Below are 24,432 nucleotides of genomic sequence, written 5' to 3' on the forward strand. Positions count from 1 at the left end.
ACTAAATACTTTTTGCCCCACTGTACATCAGTCAGGCACTAGTGGTCCTCTCTCATTGACATGTGTTGGGTACATCTATCATAGGATGTTAGGGGTGGGGGTCACCATGTTTTTTCACACTGTCTCATCTTTGCACTGCCAGCCACATTACGTTAGCATAATGTTCTCATAACTCTGCAGTGACACTATGTTCACTGGTTTGACCTTCTGAGGCACACATCCCATCCCTCACACATGCTCCTTGATTGCCAGATGGTGTACTCATGGTTATAGATGCTAATTATCCTGATGTACGGGAATATGACACTGTCGTTAGAACTGGTTTGGCCAGGCAGGGCTGGGAACAGCAACTAATCCAGACCAACACCATATCCATATCATAATGTGAAAACCTGAGAAGGGAGGGAAGAGGAGGGGAGAGAAATGCAGTCAGAGGAAACTCAACTCTGTCATAGTGTAAGGATGAGTACAGACAGAGATTGGGAGGGAGGAGAGAGCGGGAGAGCTCTCAAAGTCACATTCACATTGCAGATAAACACACACCCTCATTTATTCAGGTGTAGACGTCAGATATAACAGGAGTGAAATATGTTCACATTTAACAGCGAACATCCTCACTCTAAATTCTGTGATTTGAAGCTATGCAGTGTAACTCAAGGGAGTGGTTGACGAACGTATAGTTTTTTTTATTACCAGGACATTGTCACATACCGTAGATCAATGTTAGAACATGTCATATCTATTTCTACATCCAGGATGTTTATAAATACAAGGTAGTGCGTAGAGGCTGGTGTGTCCCTGGCGCTCTGTTACAAAACCCCCTCCAACCTGCACTGCAGAACTTTCTCTGATCTCCACAAGCACTATGGCAAAAGTGCCTGCGTCTGCATTCACAGTCAGGAGAGGGGAGGGGGAGAGAGAGAGGGAGGCAGACGGGGAGGGGGGTTAAGAGGAGGCTACGAAAGAGAGAGAGAGAGAAAGAGAGAGGGACAGACAGGCACTGAGCCAAGAGAGAGATTGTGCAGGGGAAAGTTGAGAGCGAGCCAGAGGGGCAGGCTTGCAGGCAAAGGGAAGAAGAAACTGGGGCTCTGCTATCCAGGAAGAAGAGAAAGGACCGTCAGAACCAGCAGCCACCAGCCACCAGGGTTACTGCAGCAGCACTCCTCCTGTCCATTCTCTACCTTGTTCTCTCTTCGCTCTCTTCTCTCACTCTCTCCCCCCTCCTCTTTCTCTCTCTCTTTTTCTCTTCTCTCTCGCTCTCTCTCTCTTCTCCCTCTCCTTTCTCTTCTCCCCCCCCCCCCCTCTCACTGACTGGGACTGCATCGTGCCTTTCTCTGCAGAGGAATCGCTGGCTGGTGGAATCTCCTTGACTGCACCCTGACTGGCTGTGCGCAGTGATTCTCCCCTGGCTCAGCTCCTCTGCTCTGCCGTGTGTTCTGACTCAGCTGTGCTGTGTAGTCAGGCTGCTGGTCCGGCTTCTCAGGGAATACAGCCACAGGAAGAGGTACGGTGCAGTACTGTCTCACGCTGCGCACACATCCCCTTTACTCTCTCTCTCTCTCGTCTCTTCTCTATCTCTTAAATCCTCATTATTTCTGCTCGTCTTTCTCTGTTTAGGAGTGCTCTCTTACTGAAGGATTATAGCTGATTGACTTAGTTCGCCTTGAGTTTGTTTTTAAGTCTGTACCCTCTTCCCTTACCCACCCACATGCTCCCTCTTTCTCCCCTCCTGTTCGCCCTCTGTCTAACCTACAGTCTTCATGACAGGAGTGTTGGTGGTTGGCAGGCAGACGCACCGCTACCAGGACTGGATAACAACACAGTGGGACGTGGTGCCTCGGTTGTGACCAGATCAGTCGCACAGGCACAACAAACAACCAGACCAGGGGGATTCAGGTTTACACAGACCTGACCAGTTTCTGAGGGGATAACTCCAGCCCAACGGACCCTGGGCTGGATCCCACAGCAGGGGGTGTTTTGGACGGGATCGGAGTGCCATGGAGGTTCAGGAGAGTGGGCCTGAGGAGCCCAGGTCCAAGTATCTGTTGTCCTCACACACCACCTGGCCCCGGACCAGCCTGATCATCACTTTGCTGCTCAGTAAGATGTTCTGTCTCAGTCATATATCACTTCTCTTTCATCCAATCCCTCTCTCTCTGCACCTCTCACTCCCAGGTTGTCCTCTCTCTCTTTGTGTTGAGTAAAGTTTTAGTAATTTCCCCAATTCCGCAACCCCAACTGCCCTGTAGTGTGCTATGAAACATTTACTGCATTTGCGATCGGATGTCATTTTGCAGATTCTCCAGTTCCATAGAATCGACTCGTTACAGTTAAAATCTTGCTCTCACTTCAGAATGGTAGGCAACATTGTGGCAGTTGGCTTTTGATTGTGTGGATTGATTGGAGAAATTGTATCAGTTTCATTTGTGTGGTGGCTAGAAACTGCTGTCAGTTTGCGTGCTGAAGTATGTTTGATGGATACCTAAGCATACGTCACCAGATAGAATGGTGATTTTATAATTTTAGTGTACATAACACCCCTCTGTTTCACAGCCTGAATCAGAGTTCAGAGGTTTGTCACTAAATATGTCATCCAGAGTATTATTATGCAGGACCTATCAGTGGCAGCCTATTGGACAAGCATTTTATCAAAGCAATAAGCAATAGTATTCATAAGAATTAAAAGGACTAAAATAATATATAGTGCATTTGTGAAGTATTCAGACCCCTTGACTTTTTCCACATTTTGTAACGATACAGCCTTATTCTAAAATGGGTTAAATGAAAAAAATTCTTCATCCATCTACACACAATAACCCATAATAACCCATAATTACATTTTTGTGTGTGCAAATGTATTACAAATAAACAGAAATACCTTATTTACATAAGTATTCAGACCCTTTGCTATGAGACTTGAAATTGAGCTCCGGTGCATTCTGTTTCATTGATCATCCTTGAGATGTTTCTACAACTTGATTGGAGTCCACCTGTGGTAAATTAAATGGATTGGACATTATTTGGAAAGGCACACACCTGTCTATATAAGGTCCCACAATTGACAATGCATGTCAGAGCAAAAACCAAGCCATGAGGTCGAAGGAATTGTCCGCAGAGCTCCACGACAGGATTGTGTTCGACACCATCCCTACTGTGAAGCATGGTGGTGGCAGCATCGTGTTGTGAGGATGTTTTTCAGTGGCAGGGACTGGGATCGAGGGAAAAAATGAACAGAGCAAAGTACAGAGATCCTTGATGAAAACCTGCTCCAGAGCGCTCAGGACCTTGGACTGGGGCGAAGGTTCACCTTCCAACAGGACAACGACCCTAAGCACAAAGCCAAGACAACACAGGAGTGGCTTCGGGACAAGTCTCTGAATGTCCTTGAGTGGCCCAACCAGAGCCCGGACTTGAACCTGATTGAACATCTCTGGAGGTACTTGAAAATAGCTGTGCAGCAAAGCTCCCTATCCAACCTGACAGAGCTTGAGAGGATCTGCAAAGAAGACTGGGAGAAACTCCCCAAATACAGGTGTGGCAAGCTTTTAGCTTCATACCCAAGAAGACTCAAGGCTGTAATCGCTGCTAAAGGTGCTTCAACAAAGTACTGAGTAAAGGGTCTGAATACTTATGTAAATGTAATATTTCAGTTTTTTATTTCTTATACGTTTACATAACATTCTAAGAAACCGTTTTTGCTTTGTCATTATGGGATATTGGGTGTAGGTAGATGAAGGGGAAAAACAATTTAAATCATTTTAGATTAAGGCCGTAAGGGTAACAGAATGTGGAAAAAGTCAAGGGGTCTGAATACTTTCTGAATGCACTAAGTATTTTATTGATGTCAGACATGACCATTTTAACACGTTTTATTTTGCCTTTACAGTAAACACAAAACCAATAGCTTTTGTGCAACATTGAGTTACTGTATTGATTCTTCTTTAGCTTTTAACTCTGAGTCAATTTTATCCCGGGTAACAACATTTCAGTGTGATGAGAAGCTCCTCTGTAGGCCCAGGTTAATAGAGTAATAATGCAGTTGGCTGGTATCAGTGGAAGTGCAGTGGGGTAATGGGGACTGGTCTGAGATGAAGTCAAGACAGCAGCATTTGCTATGTGAAATATCATGGTCATATTATTAACAGCTAGACAGACCAGGAGCAGTCAGCCAGGCTCCGTCAGGCTCAGGTTCAGGCTCTGAGGTTCTCACGCTCTGAGTCAACAGGACTGCAAGACAAGTCCACCCTGTCCCTCCCCTCCAGCCAAATTATGCCTCGGTGTCTGCAATTCAACTATTTAATATCCACATGATTGCTGGGTCATTTAGGAAACACTGTAGGCTCATAGTTTAGAGGAGTTTCTTAGTCTATCAACATTTTCAACAACTAAAATGTTGATAGTGTTCATGATGTGTGCTCAGTTCTGGTTCTATGGATGGTATAGTTGTACAGGTAGGTCTATGAGGTTTCATGATAGAATTGTTCTTGAAATAGACACATGTAGGTTAGAAAGCATCACTGTTCCAGTTAGAGGCCTAGCACAAGGGAGAGCCTCACAAAGGACAGTTTGGAAACAAAGTAATTACATAAGCAACCCAGTGGAGACTGCTTCTGACAGAATCCATAGGAGGGTCTAGGGTCAGGGTGCCTTTATTTTTCTGGGACAATCACCATGTGAAGTGTCCTGGGGTATGATGTCCTGGTTTGGCTCTGATTGGGATTTGGTATGAGGCTAAGTCTTTGTTGGATTATCTCAACCACTGGATTTCTCTCTTGCCTTTTATTTTTCCACTGAAGTTAATGGCCATATCCTGTAGAACCTGCACTATCTTCAGTTACAACTATATATCAATGGTCACCAAACAGCCGAGAAAATATATAGACACAGATGCAGGGTTGTCACTAGTTTCCACAGCCACAAAGTCATAATTATGACTAAACTCCTTCTACAATTTATCTTTTTAAAATCTGATTTTCAACCTTACCATAACCTTAAATTAAGACCAAAACGCACATTTTTGTAGCCGATTTTGACTAAGCCGATATTGTGGCTGTGGTATCTAGTTGAAAACCAGATGTAGAGTTACAGAGAAACACAAAAAGCGAGGGAAAAGGAGAGCGGACCAAATAACAGTGTAAGAAATGAAAAGTGGAGAGAGAGAGGGAGGTGCATCTGCCCTGTGGCAGATGCACGACACCCACTATCTCTGATTATTCTGAAATAATTTCTGTATTTAGAAACTAATAAGATTAGCATTCCTGCAACATTATTTTAATGAAAAATTATTTGAACTCTGAGAATTTAAGCTAATTGATTGCATCCAAATTGGCCATTTAAATTTATAGGATTCATACAATATTCAATAAATATAGTACCTAACATTACTCTAACAATGAATAAAACATGAGGAATCCAAAGATATTGTCAAAAGCCAGCCACGGACCCCCCACACCCCACACCAATCCCACCCTAACAATGAGTATACAGTAATAATTTCTCTGTCTGACAAGTAGTATGCTGCTGCAGCTCTGAGTATTGTTTCTTCATCCTAGGCAATGTGTTCTCAGTGAATTTGTTGCCCCCCCTCCTTCAGAGAAATTAGTCATTGAAGTTACAGTAGATTTATGTTCCAACCTACACTACTGTTGAAAAGTTTGGGGTAACTTAGAAATGTTCTTGTTTTTGAAAGAAAAGCAAGTTTTTTTTAAATAACATAAAATTTATCAGATACAGTGTAGACATTAATGTTGTAAATGACTATTGTAGCTGGAAACAACAGATTTTTAATGGAATATCTACATAGGCGTACAGAGGCCTATTATCAGCAACCATCACTCCTGTGTTCCAATGGCGCTTTGCGTTAGCTACTCCAAGTTTATAATTTTAAAAGGCTAATTGGTCATTAGAAAACCCTTTTGCAATTATGTTTGCTGAAAACTGCTGATTTTAAAGAAGCAATAAAACTGGCCTTCTTTAGACTAGTTGACTGTCTGGAGCATCAGCATTTGTGGGTTCGATTACAGGCTCGATATGGCCAGAAACAAAGATCTTTCTTCTGAAACTCGTCAGTCTATTCTTGTTCTGAGAAATGAAGGCTATTCCACGCGAGAAATTGCCAAGAAACTGAAGATTTCGTACAACGCTGTGCACTACTACCTTCACAGAACAGCGCAAACCTTTATTTCACCTTTATTTAACCAGGTAGGCAAGTTGAGAACCAGCTCTCATTTACAATTGCGACCTGGCCAAGATAAAGCAAAGCAGTTCGACACGTACAACAACACAGAGTTACACATGGAATAAACAAACATACAGTCAATCATACAGTAGAAAAATGAGTCTATATACAATGTGAGCAAATGAGGTGAGATAAGGGTCATGGTTGCGAAGTAAATACAATATAGCAAGTAAAAAATAAATAAACTGGCAAACTGGCTTTAACCAGAATAGAAGGAGGAGTGCGAGGCCACAGTGCACGACTGAGAAAGAGGACAAGTACATTAGTGTCTAGTTTGAGAAACAGATGCCTCACAAGTCCTCAACTGGCAGCTTCATTAAAAAGTACCCGCAAAACACCAGTCTCAAAGTCAACAGTGAAGAGGCGACTCTGGGATGCTGGTATTCTAGGCAGAGTTTTAAAGAAAAAGCCATATCTCAGACTGGCCAATTAAAAAAAGGATTAAGATGGGCATAAGAACACAGACACTGGAGAGAGGAACTCTGCCTAGAAGGCCAGCATCCCAGAGTCGCCTCTTCGCTGTTGACGTTGAGACTGGTGTTTTGTGGATACTATTTAATGAAGCTGCCAGCCGTTTCCAGCTACAATAGTCATTTACAAGATTAAAAATATCTACTGTATTTCTGCTCAATTTTATGTTATTTTAATAGACAAAAAATGTGCTTTTTCAAAAACAAGGACATTTCTAAGTGACCCCAAACTTTTGAATGGTATTATCAGGTTCTAACCACTAGATGGTGCTGTTCCCCCCCACCCTCAATGTTAAATGGATAGTTCACCCAAATTACAAAATGACATATTAGTTTCCTTATCCTGTAAAGGCGTCAGCATGCTTCATATATATATGTTTTATGTACCTGCACTGTTGGAGCCCGGAGCATCTGCGTCCCTGTACATATCACGACTAAACAAACTCTGTTATTACTATTTTTGTATTTTAACTGCTTTTTCTCCCCAATTGCGATCTTGTCTAATCACTGCAACTCCCCAACACGCGCGGGAAAGGCAATTGTTGAATCATGCGTCCTCCGAAACATGACCCGCTAAACCTCGCTTCTTAACTAACACCCGCCCCCTTCACCTGGAAGCCAGCCACACAAATGTTTCGGAGGAAACACTGTTAAACTGATGATCGAAGTCAGCCTGCAACTCCTGCCACACAAGGGGTTTCTAGAGTGTGATGAGCCAAGTAAAGCCCACCCGGCCAAATCCCCCCCTAACCAGGACGAAGCTGGGCCAATTGTGCGCCGCTCTATGGAACTCCCGGTCACGGCCGGTTGACATAACCTGGGATCGAATTTGGGTCTGTAGTGATATCCTAGTAATATCAGGATGTAGTATGGAACGTAAACCTAACAGCTTCAAATACATCAAATTAATTGGGAATAGATTACAGAGGATGAAGAAACAATTCTCAATACTTCAGCGTCATACTACTTCTCAGACATAGAGAACTGACTGTATAATTTTTGTTTGGGTGAGATTAGTGTGGGTTGTGGGAGGTAGCTTTTGGCCATTTCTTTGGATTCCTTATGTCAACAAAACAATGTTGCAAAAATGCTAATCTAACAGAAACAATTTCAGAACAATCTGAGATGTGTGAGCGTTTCTGCTGCATCACTGTGCTGCATTGGGACTGTGTGTGTGTGTGTGTGTGTGTGTGTGTGTGTGTGTGTGAGCGAAAGAGAAAAAGAGGGAAGGAATCTGAGTGAAGGAGTCATTTTGCTCCCTGTGCAGCCCTCCCTGGAGTTTACAGCCATGTATTATCCCAAACTGCTTGTCTAAACCTGACCTTGAGTCGGTTATTGACGATGTGTCACACAGCTGAGGTGTGATGTAAAAACAGAGGGAGAAAACATATTTAGGAATGGGGACTGCAGAGGGACAAACAGAGCAAGAGAAAATGGGATAGCCAGGACAGTTAATACTATTGTTTAGTGAATTTGAGGAGAGAACAGACTGGGCAGAGGTGGAAGTATGTGAGCAGCATTACTGTATTGTCCCAGTGATGGCATGTAACCAGACTAACCATCCATCATCTTTAGGTCCACTTGAGAAGTGTTGGTGTCGGCATTATCTGGATCGTGTTAGAGGTGGTGGGACCTGCGTTATTTGGATTCCCTTAAAGGGGAGATGAGCCCAAACTAATTAGCTAATTACTGAGTTTAATGAGCCTGCATTGAGTTAAATGGCCTCACAACATCCCGAACACTGTAATAAAATACTACACACACAACTGTACATACAGATGTAGGATCTTAATTTGAGCGAGTTTGTTACAGCAGAAAAATAATCCTGCATCAACAGGAAATGTAAATGTGGATAATAATTCATGTTAATGGACATTTTTGTAGGGGTTGATACTTTTATTTCAAAGGGGAAATTACACACTTTATACGCCTTTTTTAAACCTCACAAGTTAAACATTTCCTGCTTGTTATTTTTAGTATTACATTGTTGTGTTTTGCAAGAAAGGCATTTCACTGTAACATTGAAACTTGAGTTCTCCTGCAACAGGGTGATCAAATGAAGATCCAACATCTGTAATATGTAGGAATGGCTCTTTTTTTCCCCCTGTCCCATCCTTCTTTCTCCCTCTCACTACCTCTAGACTGAGGGTCTGTGCCATAAGATTACTGCAGACCTAAGTGTCTGTGGTCTGTGAATTGTGTGTGCCAGCGTGCGTGCATGCAAATGAAAGTACGGAAGTGTATATCCTTGTCCTGTTTTATTGCAATATGCACATTCTCTGTACAATAGTTAAGCGTGCAGTTTTTTTCAATTGCTAAGAAGCATCGGTCAATACTGAAGCTACTTCAAAACTCTACAGTCTGCATTACCAACATGAATCTTGGCCAAACAGTTCATCTCACCTCCAAAACTCAAAACACTTCATACTGTACAAAATAAGCTTGTTCGACCATAACTGGCATCAATTCTCACTCAGAACACACTGACCTTAAAAACACTAACAGGGAGCATTACATAAATTAACTTCTCTCTTTGAATGATTTCACACAAATCAATATTTCATTATAGAATAAGAATAACACCTTTTCACTTTGACTGTACTAAAATATATGTAACAAGAATGAATCAGAAATGCCGCAATTTGCGTCAATAGCCTTTATTTTTTTACTTATTTTACTTAAATAAGTTTTTAAAAAACATTCCTGAAATTCCAGGGCTGCAATAATAATAAAAACATGTCTAGTATAATCACTCATTGTACAGTACTGTGAGGGTTCTAGTTCTCATCAACATGTCTAGTATAATCGCTCATTGTACAGTACTGTGAGGGTTCTAGTTCTCATCAACATGTCTAGTATAATCACTCATTGTACAGTACTGTGAGGGTTCTAGTTCTCATCAACATGTCTAGTATAATCGCTCATTGTACAGTACTATGAGGGTTCTAGTTCTCCCTCTCTCCTGCATTTTGCCACAAGTTCTCATCAACATCACATATTGTGTCTTCTCTGGTGATGCATCTTGGAAAGTATCTTCTGGAATGTCTAATCTAACCCTGGCAGTCTTCAGGAGAAGTGTCTCCACACCCTGGCAGTCTTCCAGAGAAGTGTCTCCACACCCTGGCAGTCTTCAGGAGAAGTGTATCCACACCCTGGCAGTCTTCCAGAGAAGTGTCTCCACACCCTGGCAGTCTTCAGGAGAAGTGTCTCCACACCCTGGCAGTCTTCAGGAGAAGTGTCTCCACACCCTGGCAGTCTTCAGGAGAAGTGTCTCCACACCCTGGCAGTCTTCAGGAGAAGTGTATCCACACCCTGGCAGTCTTCAGGAGAAGTGTCTCCACACCCTGGCAGTCTTCAGGAGAAGTGTCTCCACACCCTGGCAGTCTTCAGGAGAAGTGTCTCCACACCCTGGCAGTCTTCAGGAGAAGTGTCTCCACACCCGGGCAGTCTTCCAGAGAAGTGTCTCCACACCCTGGCAGTCTTCAGGAGAAGTGTCTCCACACCCTGGCAGTCTTCAGGAGAAGTGTCTCCACACCCTGGCAGTCTTCAGGAGAAGTGTCTCCACACCCTGGCAGTCTTCAGGAGAAGTGTCTCCACACCCTGGCAGTCTTCAGGAGAAGTGTCTCCACACCCCGCATTCATGGCATCCAGTAAGGACATCTGGCCATGTGGATGGTGGTCATAAACCTTCCACCTCCACGCAGAGAAAAACTCCTCTATGGGGTTTAGGAAGGGAGAGTATGGAGGCAGGAATAGTACTGACATCCTGGAATGTGCAGCAAACCAGTCTGTGACTGCAGCAGAAGGTAGGGGAGTTTCTTGCCCTTCTTTCCTCCGCTGGCACAAGTCGATTATGCAGGTCATCCAGAAAAGAAATTAGCCTCTCTGTATAGTAGGGGTCAATGAGTGGTTTGTGTAAAACAGCAAACCATCATTAGACAGTGCTGCACACATTGTGATGTTAGCTCCTCTCTGGCCTGGGACATCCATGGTTGATCTGTCCAATCAAATTTCATTCCTCTGCAGCATGTCTTTGCCAGGTTGAATCCACAACGAAGAACGTATGTGAAGTTTGCCTGAATTCCATCTCATTTACTCTAAAATAGAGTACAGCCACAGGTTTACAGTACTTTACATTATGCATAGCTGTGTATGTACCCTCTTTGGTTATTGAACATCTTACCTGGACATATTGATACCAGAGTTCTTTCAGACGTTCACCGTTTCTCTCAAAGGGTACAGTGTACAAGTGCTTCATCCTTATTTTATGTTTCTCTGGGACTCTTGCAATTGTTGTTGTGCTGACCGTATTCACATTCCCAAAAGTGATATTGTCTGCCAGCACTCCCCCAAATTTCCCGCAGTTTTATTGCATTGTTGCCAATTACCATGTCAACAATAGCAATTTCCTGCTCATCTGATAATATTCTGCCTCTCCCTCCTGAGGGAGTCAACCTTTGGATCCTACTAAAAAACACAACAATCAGCATATTTCAAAATGTCAGTATAAGTTAAAAAAAATACTGTATTGTACTGTAATATGTAGTTATGTGTAGCAAAGGTACAGGTTGGCAGGCAGGCTCAGAGTCAGGACAGGGAAGGTTCAAAACCAGGAGGGTGTGAAAAAGAGAGACTGGGAAAAGCAGGAGGGCAGACTGTGATGGCGCCGACAGAGATGGTCGCCTCACTTTGCATTCTTAGGAAACTATGCAGTATTTTTTTTCATGTATTATTTCTTACATTGTTACCCCATGAAATCTTAAGTCTTATTACATACAGCCGAGAGGAACTATTGGATATAAGAGAAACTTCAACTTACCAACATTACGACCAGGAATATGACTTTCCCAAAGCGGAACCTCTGGTTGGACCACCACCAAGGACAATGGATCGGATCCCAGTAGGTGACCCAAAATAATGGCGCAGACGGAGTGTTCTTCTGGTCAGGCTCCGTAGATGTGCACATCGCCCACCGCTCCCGAGTATACTACTAGCCAATGTCCAGTCTCTTGACAACAAGGTAGATGGAATTAGAACAAGGGTTGCCTCCCAGAGAGACATCAGAGATTGTAACATTCTCTGTTTCATGGAAACATGGCTCACTCAGGATACGTTAGTCGGTACAGCCACCTGGTTTCTTCACGCATCGCGCTGACAGAAACAAACATCTCTCTGGTAAGAAGAAGGGAGGGAGTGTATGCCTTATGATTAACGAGTCGGGGTGTGATCATAACAACATACAGGAACTCAAGTCCTTTTGTTCACCTGACCTAGAATTCCTTACAATCAAATGCCGACCGCATTATCTACCAAAAGATTCGGTGAGCGAGTTTAATAGCAAATGCATCGGTGATGTTGTACCCACTTTGACTATTAAAACCTTCCCCAACCAGAAACCGTGGAATGATGGCAGCATTCGCACAAAATTGAAAGCTCGAACCACTGCTTTTAATCATGGCAAGACGACCGGAAACATGACTCAATACAAACAGTTGAGCTATTCCCTCCGCAAGGCAATCAAACAAGTTAAGCATCAGTATAGAGACAAAGTAAAATCGCAATTCAACGGCTCAGACAGGAGAAGTATGTGGCAGGGTCTACAGTCAATCACGGATTACAAAAAGAAAATCAGCAACGTCGCGGACACCGATGTCTTGCTCCCAGACAAACTAAACAACTTCTTTGCTCGCTTTGAGGACAATACAGTGCCACTGACACGGCCCGCTACCAAAACCTGCAGGCTCTCCTTCACCACAGCCAACTTGAGTAAAACATTTAAACGTGTTAACCATCGCAAGGCTGCCGGCTCAGACGGCATCCCTAGCCACCTCCTCAGAGCATGCGCAGACCAGCTGGCTGGTGTGTTTACAGACATATTCAATCCATCCCTATCCCAGTCCGCTGTTCCCACATGCTTCAAGAGGGCCACCATTGTTCCTGTTCCCAAGAAAGCTAAGGTAACGAGCTAAACGACTATCGCCCCGTAGCACTCACTTCCATCATGAAGTGCTTTGAGAGACTAGTTAAGGATCATATCACCTCCACTCTACCTGACACCCTAGACCCACTCCAATTTGCTTACCACCTCAATAGGTCCACAGACAACGCAATCACACTGCCCTAACCCATCTGGACAAGAAGAATACCTATGTACGAATGCTGTTCATCGATTATAGCTCAGTATTTAACACCATAGCACCCTCCAAACTCGTCAAAATCGTCACTCGTCAGACCCTGGGTCTCGACCCCGCCCTGTGCAACTGGGTCTTGAACTTTCTGACGGGCCGCCCCCAGGTGGTGAAGGTAGGAAACATCTCCACCCCGCTGATCCTTAACAGTGGGGCCCCACAAGGGTGCGTTCTCAGCCCTCTCCTGTACTCCCTGTTCACCCATGACTGTGTGGCCATGCACGCCTCCAACTCAATCATCAAGTTTACAGACGACACTACAGTGGTAGGCTTGATTACCAACAACGACGAGACGGCCTACAAGGAGGAGGTGAGGGCCCTCGGGGAGTGGTGTCAGGAAAATAACCTCGCACTCAACGTCAAAAAAACAAGATGATCGTGGACTTCACGAAACAGCAGAGGGAGCACCCCCCCCCCCTATTCACATCGACGGGACAGTGGTGGAAAGTTCCTTGGCGTACACATCACGGACAAACTGAAATGGTCCACCAACACAGACAGCGTGGTGAAGAAAGAGCAACAGCGCCTCTTCAACCTCAGGAGACTGAAGATATTTGTCCGTAAGGCTCTCCAAAAGGTAATGAGGTCTACACAACGCATCACCGTGGGCAAACTACCTGCCCTATGGGACACCTACACCACCCGATGTCACAGGAAGGCCAAAAAGATCATCAAGGACAACAACCATCAAGCCACTGCCTTTTCACCCCGCTATCATCCAGAAGACGAGGTCAGTATAGGTGTATCAAAGCTGAGACCGAGAGACTGAAAAACAGCTTCTATCTCAAGGCCATCAGACTGTTAATCAGCCATCACTAACATTGAGTGGCTGCTGCCAACATGCTGACTCAAATCTCTGGCCACTTTAATAATACAAAAAATTGATGTAATAAATGTATCACTGGTCACTTTGAACAATGCCACTTTATATAATGTTTACATACCCTACATTACATATCTCATATGTACAGTGGGGCAAAAAAGTATTTAGTCAGCCACCAATTGTGCAAGTCCTCCCACTTAAAAAGATGAGAGAGGCCTGTAATTTTCATCATAGGTACACTTCAACTATGACAGACAAAATGAGAAGAAAAAATCCAGAAAATCACATTGTAGAATTTTTTATGAATTAATTTGCAAATTATGGTGGAAAATAAGTATTTGGTCAATAACAAAAGTTTATCTCAATATACTTATATACTATTTGTTGGCAATGACAGAGGTCAAACGTTTTCTGTAAGTCTTCGCAAGGTTTTCACACACTGTTGCTGGTATTTTGGCCCACCACTCTTCTCTTCTCTTCTTCTCCTTTGTCCTCCACGCATTCTCCCTCTCCCTGCCACTCTTTTTTCCCCACCAACCTGTCTACCTTGATCCATGTTTCCAACCTAAATCATTCCGAAGCCTCCCTCTTCTGTTTTGGTAACGAGACTAAAAACAGGACACTTGGGTAGACTTTTAGCTGAAATTGCAATCAGCTGTGTTTGGAATGATTAAATATTCTGCTGAGATGTTCTACATGTTTCAGTCTGGTTACTGCAGAAATGCACGACATTTGCCATCATTCTGTTTTGAATGTGTTTTTAACAGTTTTGGAAACAGTGTGTTAGCATTTGAAAACGTGCTGCAAATATAGTTTTGCAGGTGGTGGAGTATGAATGAGAAAAGAGTTCATTGATTTCTGAGAATGTGGTCATTGAATGCATTTTGTGTGAAAGCAATGAAAAATGATTCACAGTTTGGTCCACATACACTTCTGTTTCACTAACTGTGAAGAGTTTTGACAATGTGACTTCAGTTTTGACCAATGCATGTTAGCGATTGAAAAAAACGAAGTCTATATTCCATTAGTAAAATGGGTTATCGTTCATATTTTGCTGTTCCTATCCTTCTGTCAGTAACTATCTGGGTTAAGGTCAAAGGGAAGACATCAGAACCAGATATGATATTGACCCTCAGTTTAGGTCAGACGTAGGGCTCTATTTAATCTGTATTGCTATTCAGTGTTACAGCGCGATTGAAATTTAAAGGCAATGTTCCCTCGTTAGCGGAGACTGCATTCACGGTAAACATTGCAGTTGTCGGCTCAATAGGAAATTTACTTTTACTTTTCCTTCAGCGATACAGGTTGAATAGAGCCCGTAGTTTTCAAATCGCTGATAGTTTGTAGGATCAGTTAAGAAGGGATAGGGCTAGAGGGGATTACAATAGACATCAGTCAATAATTATTTGACAGCTCTACAGTATGTCAATGGATGAGCTATAGTAACCTGGGAATGGGCCATTTCTCACTCAGGTGTGTGTTGTCTTTTCCCTTTCTGTATTTCTTAGTAGTATTGTGTACTACCTTTGAAATTTCCCCCTGCCCCCTCCCTCCCAGGTGTGTGGTCTGCTCAGGGCCTGGAGATGTCCACAGGGAAGGTCCCGTTCCTGGAGGCGTTGAATGGCAGTACTGTGATTCTACCCTGCACCTACGCCAGCTGTATCGGCATCAAAAACCTCTACTTCAACTGGCAGTACAACGACAACGGCACTATGCAGAAGGTGGGTCAGAGCTGCCCTGGCCCACTGCAGCAACAGCAGCCGCACAACAACTACTGTCATTTGTCAGCTCAAATCTCACACAGATAGCGGCAGGGATGTTCAAAGTCAGTGTGGGGAGATCATATTTTCAAGTGTTCTAATTTGTGGTGAAGACCCAATGGTTTTCCTGCATCAGTAAGTGATATCTCTATTGTGAGTGTTTTGATTGGAGTTGTGGTCAGATATTGTGAGTGTCAGATGATTGTCGACTGCCTGGTCCTCTCAGGTGTGTGAGTCTGTGATTCCGTTAGACGGGATGGATCCCCATCCAGTGAGTATCTTCCGGGAGCGGGTGGATTTTATCGGCACCGGTGATCACAACAACATCTCCATCCTGCTTTGGAACATCACCTTTGAGGACGAGGGCCAGTACACCTGCTTCGGACGCAACCCCAAAGAGAAGGGCAAGAACCACAGCGCTATCTTTACCCTTGTCGTGGTGGACGAGTGTGAGTATTAACTAGCGTTCTCTTTGCTTTATTGCAGGCAGATCATATACTGTAGGTCCTCTGGTGCTGCCAATGGGCAGGGCGAATACTATATGGACCACAAAGTCTAGATGTGTTGTGCTGTAGACGATGCACTGTAGGTAGGTACTGTTTGTCTGATCAGCCTCTACCTTCTCCTCTCCCTGGTTCCTTCTCGGCAGTACGAGTGGTGGACAACACTCTCACCATCATAATTGCTTCTGCAGTGGGCGGAGCCATCGCCCTGCTGATGACTTTCATGCTGGTGAAGAACTTCATCCTCTTCGTTCTCTTCAAAATCGAGGAGAAGAAGTGAGTAAGACAGATGGGGCCACAGAGAGTAGCCAACTGGCCATCCACACAGAGAAACACCTTCAGCTCATCTTGGTGCCTCCCAGCTGTAGTAAAGCATCAATAAAGTCGGGCTACAATGTCAAATACGTAGAAAACGCAGGTGTCTCTTCTAACCCTCCTCTCTCCTCTGTTCCTCCCCTCCACAGAAAGATCGAGTGCCTTGTACAATCTTCCTCAGCAGATGAAACAAACAATGTCTCAGGATCCAAAACTTCGAAACCAACGACACCAAAGAAGAAATGAGAGTACTTGCATGTATGTACAACCATATATAAATATACAGTTATATCTATGCATATATTTACATGCACAAACATGTGTATGCACTCGTGACTCCATGGGCAGGTTTCTTGGGCAGGTTTTTTGGACTGAGAAGCACGTCTGATGGAGATTCTTCATTGAAAGTGTTTGTTAGTCCAATAAGCTTAGGCTGTGTCTGGGAAACCACCCCCATATGTTCAAGTTGGTATATTGTTTAAAAAAAAATCTTAAACCTAGGACCGTTTTTCATATGATAATAAAAAACACAAAAAGTGATTAATTGAATATACGCTTGAGACAGGGAATAACGCAATGTAATAATGTTGTTTAAACTGTGCTGGATCCTCCTCTTTTCACCAACCGTACTACTCTTGGCTTAACTGAAACGGTCTACAAATTAAAATATTGTGTTTTGTAGAAACACACAGTCTAATTCAATCTCCAGTGACATTTTGCCACGTCAGATTCAGCTTATTCAGTAATGCTCTGATTCACATAGAGTTGAGTTTAGTGTTGTTTAGATAGAATACAATGATATTAACTCTGCCTATCCAAAAGTGATTAATTAAGCTTATTTTATAATATTTAGAAACTAAGGTCTTTAAAAGGGTGATGCTGTGGTGAGACGTGAGAAAGGATCCAGTTCAGAACTTAATACACATTCTTTGCTTGATATAAAGCACTGGTGCCTGTTAGCGCTTCTATCTTCCTCTGCTGATAGGAAGACTAAATACTGCAAAACCATTTACCAAACGCAGAAAAACGCAAGTGAATAATACTGCAAGCTGATGAATGAAATTATAGACAATCCCTTGAAACCAACCCACTAGAAAAAAAATGAACCTCTACTAATGCTGCTTTTAAGACAAATAACCTTTTTAATGCATTTATAAGCATGTGAAACCCCAGGGCAGATTTAGAGACACAATGCTTGACAATAGACATGTACTCTCTCTTGTGTTCCTTTCCGGAATCCAAGATTTAACCACATATAATGTGGTAAGTTCTGTCTGCTTTGAACCTGGATCTAAATCTCCTCATATCATGCCAAACCCTGCTACATCCAGTGTGCCAAGGCTATGCACACTATTTGGTAAAGTGGGTCTTCTGGCATGAACATTAACCCCCCCCCCCAACAGAAATATCCGCCACATTTCTTATAGTAAGTAATTTACAAATGGATCTCTCTTTGCTGTACAGAGCACATACACACACATTCATGTTTTTACACACTGCAATAAGTACTCAGCAGAATTTATGATGGTTCATTCATGGCTCATGATTCAACACAAATTCACCATCTGCAAAAAAACAGATATCGATCAGCTACAGTCATTACGGAAACCTCCACTAACTACACCATAAAGAGATGCATGGAGCAGCATTTAGGTTGCAGGTAGCGTGAAAGACTGGAACCGATCTTTACTAGACAGTGTAGAATAGACACACAACTAATATCTCATATTCAGCCCATTTATTTTGCCAAACTGGGATAACCCTGAGAAACCCACGTCTGATCAGGAATGGACTGGGATAACCCTGAGAAACCCATGTCTGATCAGGAATGGACTGGGATAACCCTGAGAAACCCACGTCTGATCAGGAATGGACTAGGATAACCCTGAGAAACCCATGTCTGATCAGGAATGGACTGGGAGAAAATCCATATCTGATCAGGAATGGAATGTCATTGACTAGCAATGGAAACACATTGCTAGTGAACTACAATGTCAAGATACAATAGTTGTTTTGAAGATACTTCCAGTGTGTGACAAAATTGTGGAAAAACCATGTTCAGGGAAGAAATTCACGTCTATGTCCATTGTCCAGGACCTTGCTGAATCTGTCATTGTATAAACATAACAAATATACCTCCCTCAATCACTTGCTGAACCTGTTTCTAATGTGGACAACCCCTGGTGTTGCTGTTCCCATAGCATAGCCCTTCAAATAAATGCACTGGCTTGTAGCAATAGCAGGAGGATATTTTGGGCACTTTACCGTAGATATGTATATTCTTCGGCTGTGCTAGACATGTGTGTAAACAGAGATGTGTTGTATCGGTGGAGCAGTGAGTGAATGAACCTAAATGTATATTTAACATGAGGGTAAAGTTGAATGAATGATCTTTGCTGTCTTAGATGAGAACAGACCGACACCATGGTTTGGCCATTGACAGTAGTACATGTACTATCTCTGGTTGGACATGGCTTTGAGCTTGTGGCACTGAATCCCTGGCTGATTCATACTCTCCTAAGATAACAGTGATACTATGCAAACACAAACACCACTACGGAGAGGAAGACATCCACGCACTGTAGGACAGGCTGCTGCAGTTCCCTCAATGGGATTTGCTTTCGCAAAGCTGCCCTGACATCACATCAACATAACTATACTGTAGCTACTGCAGGATTCCAATAAACCATTTTGAGTTCCTTTTACTGTGATAATGTAAGCAATAAAAATGACAAGAGCAACAGTAATCAAAGTGGCATATGAGATATGGAGTTGATCCAGGGTAGATGAGGAACATAGGCTTATAGTGCAAGGCTATTCAGTCCTTGAGGTCTGCAGCACTGCTAGTTTTCATTGTTTTTAAACGGAGACTGTCTGGTTCAGACCTGTGAAATCACCTGTATAGAGATTCTGGCCAATCAATTAAGTACAAAGGAGAAGTACATAGTGCAGACCTTTCTGCTCAGATTTGAATACTTATTTTGCCTGTAATGCACTGATGTATAAGCTTTCCCTTCTCACTCTGGGAAGCTAGCCTCTTTTTTCTGTTACTACAGTATGTGGCCCTTTTTTGTCAATGTTTGGAAGGCACATAGTTGTATCTTCTCTCATGTCAAGTGTAGGTCTGTTGTGATGTGTTAAAAGACCTTCAAAGGTTCCTGAATGTTAGAACCTATGGAGCTATGCAATATACAGTGTAATTTCAAGGAGCAACATGTAAGATGTAAGCCATAAATCCAATTGCATCATGTTTTTTTTTTTAAAGGCGACTGCTTACAAATGACATAGTACAGCTTACCGTATCACAATCCGAAAAAGATTTGTACTGCTAATGTTCTTGCTATTGTTGTCAACCTCACAAACGAGAACCAATCGTAATGCAGGAAGTTGTACACAACTAATTTGCAGCGTCACGCAGCTTTCTAAAAAGTAGATTTTATTCTTGTGATTCCTATTCCTTTGCTTCTACTGGTATGTAATTGACATTTGGCGCTAGTTGCAGGTGGAAATGTTACATGTATAACCTCTAAACAAAGCCGAACTGTGAAAGTGACTCACGTGTTCTGTTGAAATGCCCTTACACAGTTCTGGATGACCTAGTACCAACTGTCTTCCTTGTTCCCTTTATTTTGACAACTGTACTGAAAACTGGATAGGTGAAGCAAAAGTTCAATCTTTGTGGTTTGGAAATTCTGAGAACACTTTGTTGTGCCAAGTTGTAGTCGCGGAAATAGTGACCTCATCCATTATTGCACTTAAGACAACAGAATGTTTGAATCTATAATGTACCCAGACATTACTGACCCCTTAGTCCCACATTCATCTTCCAACTAATATGAATGTACAGCCATGTTTCTCCTATTCCCTCAAATGATGCCTCCCATGTAATCTTTCCATCATGCATATCTGCTCAAATATTATTTATTATAAAAAGCCACAAGAATCCAATAAACTTTTGTATATAACAGTACATTGTCTTTTTTTTGCCTGTCAAAATTGGACAAATCATTAATCAACCATAAAATATTAGTAAAAAATGAAATACATAACTCCTAAAGTACTTACATCTCTAAGATAATATAAAATAAGAACACAAAGAAACTTTACAGGTCAGTATTGTAAGTCAGTGCAGTGTGTATGTCTTTTGACTGTGTGAATGTTTTCCAGAACCACTCAGCGCTCATCGAGAGAGAATACCAGTCAGTTTTCAGTAGTTACCGCTGAGAGAAACTGGATTTTCAGTAGTACTTCTGAAACAAAAAAGGAGAAACAAATCATATCAGGTAAGGAATTTCAACGACACCTGTAAAAGTGGGAATGCAACACAATGAGGTATCTGTTATCCATCACATACTCTGCAGTAGACCCCAGGGTGCCCCGGCGGGCACAGCCCACCCCCCAGCTCACCACCCCCACCAGCTGCCAAAACCAGGATAGGAACACAAGGGGACCCCCACTGTCACCCTGGGAGAGAAAGAGGGAGTGACAGCGGAAGAAATGGCATTAGAAGACAGATTAATGCAAAGTATGACTACATTGCCAGTGTGATAGTCTAGCAAACTTACTAAAGTTAGACATTTTGTAGGCCTGTGTGTAATGGTGGAGGAGCTTCACCTGACACACATCCACTTTGCCCTCCATCAACCACACTGAGCAGAGAAAGAGGATGAGTTAGAGGCAATCGGCAGTTGAAACAATAACAAAGCCAATTCCCCACCCGTTTCAGTAAAAAGCTGAGGGATGGGGCTGACCTCCATGATATCAAAATTGTATTTTGAACCATGTTAAGACTATATGTTTGTGTATATTTACTTTGTTGACAAAGATTAAGCTTGTTTTAAGCCAAAGTATATTATGTTCGGATGGGGTAAAACAGTTAAACTCAGTTTACGAGGCATTGATAAATTACATTCTTCAAGAATCATATATATATATATATCTTGTTCATTTATAAGTCCAAAAATGTATGTAGCAACTGCAGATTGGCTCTTTAAGAGAAGGTAGAGGCAGAGAGAGGTATGGTGAGATGAGAGGATGATGATAGAGAGAAGATAAAACAGACAGTGGAGTGGGTGCTGTGGGTTTTGCTTGGGAAGGTGGCATTGGCTGTTTGGCTGGATACAGGTGAGCTCAGCCTCTTTACTGGCACAGTCTGCTTTCCGATCACACGCCGTCGCTGTTGATGAACTTCAATGACTGGGAGCAGAAGATGAACTTGCTGTCGACAAGATGCCAGACTGCAGGAGACGAGTGGAAGATTGGATGAAAAGGGAATCTGAAGGTGCAATTCTACAGGCGACATTACAACAGGAATATGATTGAGGAACTCCAGATTTAAAATGTAGTTAAAGTTTTTGGAGACATGAGATGGAGGGGAGAAATACTGAAGTGAGCGCCCACGGCCAATATCCCCAGTGTGAACAGTACACAACATACAGTGATAGGGGTCATCTTCTTAGGCTTCTAGTTTCCTTGGTCCCTCCGGTCCACCATAATCTGCTTCTTCTGGCGTTGAGGCATGATCAGAGCCATCGGTGTGAGAGAGGTGAGGACAGTTAAAGAAGTCAGTTGTAAAATTAAAAAAGATAAAAAGGTTCCTCTCCTATTTGTCACTACTACTACTACTAATAATAATCATAATACACAGGTGACAGTATGATGTGGTACTCCAGGCAATATACAGCAATCTGTTTTAACTCACCTCGAGACAGATCTAAATGTGTGGGCTTGGTGCTCTTAACAGTAGTGTATGTGAATCTAAAGGGAGGGGGGTACAGGGGCTCAACAGTAGAAACAGTATCTTAACCTCTAACATCTATGAATATTTATATTTTTCATTATATACACACTTGTAGAGTGAAACACACTATGTTCCGTTCTCATATCTTACTATGTGCCCACCAAGCAGTCCTCACTCAGCCCTCCATCAGCTTCTCTCCAGAGGAGTCAGGTGGGGCTTCTGCCAAGCTCTAGAAAATAGCCTTCAAACAGACAGACGCCACAATGCCATTACTCTCACAACCACTTCATGTCATCAATCAGCAGTCAGGGCGTCCTTAGCTGATCAGCTAATTGGTTTGGTGTAAGGAGGTGAGGTGATTAGTGGAATCAGGATTTTTTGTGCCCTGGCCGGGATAATACCAGAGGCAGAAGACGAAGCGAGACGTCACACTCGCTCCTTTTTTTTCTGGTTCATATACAGTCAATTAGCTAAACAGGCCAGACCCAGCTGCTAATGAGGGGGTTTGATTAATCACACCTGTGTAGGTGTGTTTTGCATCATCTGGAAAATGATTGCATTTGATTTGGAATCGGTCTGCCTCCTGGGCGTGATCCAGGTGCCTGCTCCGTCCGACGGCAAAGTAGTCTCAAAACAAAAGTAATTAAGCATATGTAGTGAATATGATACATTTTGTTATAAAAACACTGTCTCAAATTATCACATTTATTTCATGGAAAAGAGATTCTGGACGATGAGAGCATGCTTGTTGACATGACCGACTGGTGCAGATTACTGTTTGATTTGAGAAGGGTACTCCTCCCCCCCCGCTTTCGCCCGATGACGTGAAGAGCCTGGATTAAAAAACCAGGCCAGTGTAAAATAACTCCCTCACATTGGTGCCTACGCAAGAGCCAACCGTTAAAGAGAAACTACCCCTAATAAAACAATTTCTCATTTAGAAAACGGGGTGTGACATCTACAGTATGAGTCAACATTTATTATTCTGTCAAAATGTCCTACAATGTGTAAATAGGATCATTTTGGTGATAAAGTCAGTCTTTTCCAAAACAAGAGTTTTGTGGTAGTGACTGCATCACAACGTAAATGAAGGTTGGGTTTGTTTCAATCCTGCCCACAGCTGGCAGCACACAAATTAAAAGCTCTGCATGGTCAATCTGACATCTGCAGTGGTAGTACAGCATTTACTGCGATGGGACCTCCGCAGAAATTAGAACAAACATACTTTTTGCGCATCACAAGGTGAGTGTGTTTACACAGAACCTCCCACCCCCACCAAGCAATCATGTCAATGCGGAGCCCTCCACATTATTACAAGATTTGAGAGATGCACGGCAATGCAAATGCAGTACGGAGCTTGATTTGGCACTGCAATTGTGTCACACTCTCCATACAAAGCCTCCACCACATTTTCAGATCAAGTGTAAATTGGCTTTAAATCATCAATTTGGAGTGCAGCTGCACAAGACCCTATTGTAATGCCTGTGATAAATTCAGGTTGACTTTGGATTTCTATGGGGCTAGTTATGGACCATCATTAAATTACATAATGTACATGGGACAACATAAAAATCCCAATACCTCCAAATTTCAATGACTTAAACCTCAAAGCATCTATACATTGTAATTTACATTGTGTAAATGGACAGTTACCAACTAACCTTGAAGATGGCTAGACTTTGGATAGTCTAACCAACTCTGCCACAGCTGAAGCAAATTAGCGCAATAATTTAGCTAACTTTTTCCACCTGCAAACACCTACATCAAACCACACCCCGAAACCAACTCACGTTTGAATTCAGTCACAGCCGCTAGCATTTCTTAATTAACCAAATCTAAAACAAGGCCAAATCAGGAACTGCGGTAGCCCTTTAAGCAGACCAGAACTGTGACCATTCAACAACAACAAAAAAATAACAGCCTAAGCGGTGGGCCTCCGGAGTGGCGCAGCATTTAAGGCACTGCATTGCAGTGCTGGAGGCATCACTACAGACCCAGGTTCTCCCAGCCGCAACCGGGAGACCAATGAGGCGGTGCACAATTGGCCCAGCGTTGTCTGGGTTTAGGGGAGGGTCTGGCCAACTGGGACGTCCTTGTCCCATCTTGCGACTCCGGTGGCAGGCCGGGTGCATGCACGCTGACACGGTCGCCAGTTGTACCACCTTCCCTCTGACACATTGGTGCCGCTGTCTTCCGGGTTAAGCGAGCAGTGTGTCAAGAAGCAGTGCGGCTTGGCAGTGTCGTGTTTCGGGGGACGCATGGCTCTCAAGCTTTGCCTCTCCCGAGTTCGTATGGGAGTTGCAGCAATGGGAAAAAACTAACTACCAATTTAATAACGAAATTGGGGAGCAGAAAAGAAAAGCGGGATGTCTTCAATTGAGAAACCTGAAATCTT

General features: G+C 43.0%; 1 protein-coding gene and 1 long non-coding RNA gene across 6 annotated transcripts; one reads left to right on the forward strand and one right to left on the reverse strand.

Moving 5' to 3' along the window:
* On the forward strand, positions 1 to 20,264 carry LOC109892636 (sodium channel subunit beta-4). Of its 2 annotated transcripts, none has more exons than XM_020485320.2 (6): positions 1 to 1,504; positions 1,756 to 2,100; positions 15,277 to 15,440; positions 15,706 to 15,928; positions 16,129 to 16,258; positions 16,447 to 20,264. In XM_020485320.2, exons 2-6 carry the CDS (start codon positions 1,998 to 2,000, stop codon positions 16,541 to 16,543), a joined length of 717 nt encoding a protein of 238 aa, XP_020340909.1. In that variant the 5' UTR covers positions 1 to 1,504; positions 1,756 to 1,997; the 3' UTR covers positions 16,544 to 20,264. The 2 variants fall into 2 exon arrangements, with proteins under 2 accessions (XP_020340909.1, XP_020340908.1); XM_020485319.2 differs by having other exon boundaries at positions 1,768 to 2,100.
* Positions 17,942 to 24,216, reverse strand: LOC109892637 (uncharacterized). Of its 4 annotated transcripts, none has more exons than XR_004210256.1 (7): positions 23,699 to 24,216; positions 22,188 to 22,278; positions 21,999 to 22,054; positions 21,734 to 21,802; positions 20,863 to 21,534; positions 20,652 to 20,761; positions 17,942 to 20,547 (listed from the first exon to the last, which is right to left on the reverse strand). It is a non-coding gene; the product is annotated as an uncharacterized LOC109892637 (long non-coding RNA). The 4 variants fall into 4 exon arrangements; XR_002255664.2 differs by lacking the exon at positions 23,699 to 24,216 and having other exon boundaries at positions 20,863 to 20,946; positions 21,360 to 21,534; positions 22,188 to 23,673; XR_004210255.1 differs by lacking the exon at positions 23,699 to 24,216 and having other exon boundaries at positions 20,912 to 21,534; positions 22,188 to 23,679.
* Positions 24,217 to 24,432: the final 216 nt, after the last annotated feature.

Source organism: Oncorhynchus kisutch, linkage group LG6, assembly GCF_002021735.2.
Source record: "Oncorhynchus kisutch isolate 150728-3 linkage group LG6, Okis_V2, whole genome shotgun sequence".
Lineage (NCBI taxonomy): Eukaryota > Metazoa > Chordata > Actinopteri > Salmoniformes > Salmonidae > Oncorhynchus > Oncorhynchus kisutch.

Coding starts and splice junctions, on each gene's coding strand:
- LOC109892636 (XM_020485320.2), top strand. CDS start 1,998: ATGGAGGTTCAGGAGAGTGGGCCTGAGGAGCCCAGGTCCAAGTATCTG. Junction 2,101..15,276: donor GATCATCACTTTGCTGCTCA/GTAAGATGTTCT, acceptor CCTCCCTCCCAG/GTGTGTGGTCTGCTCAGGGC. Junction 15,441..15,705: donor ACAACGGCACTATGCAGAAG/GTGGGTCAGAGC, acceptor TGGTCCTCTCAG/GTGTGTGAGTCTGTGATTCC.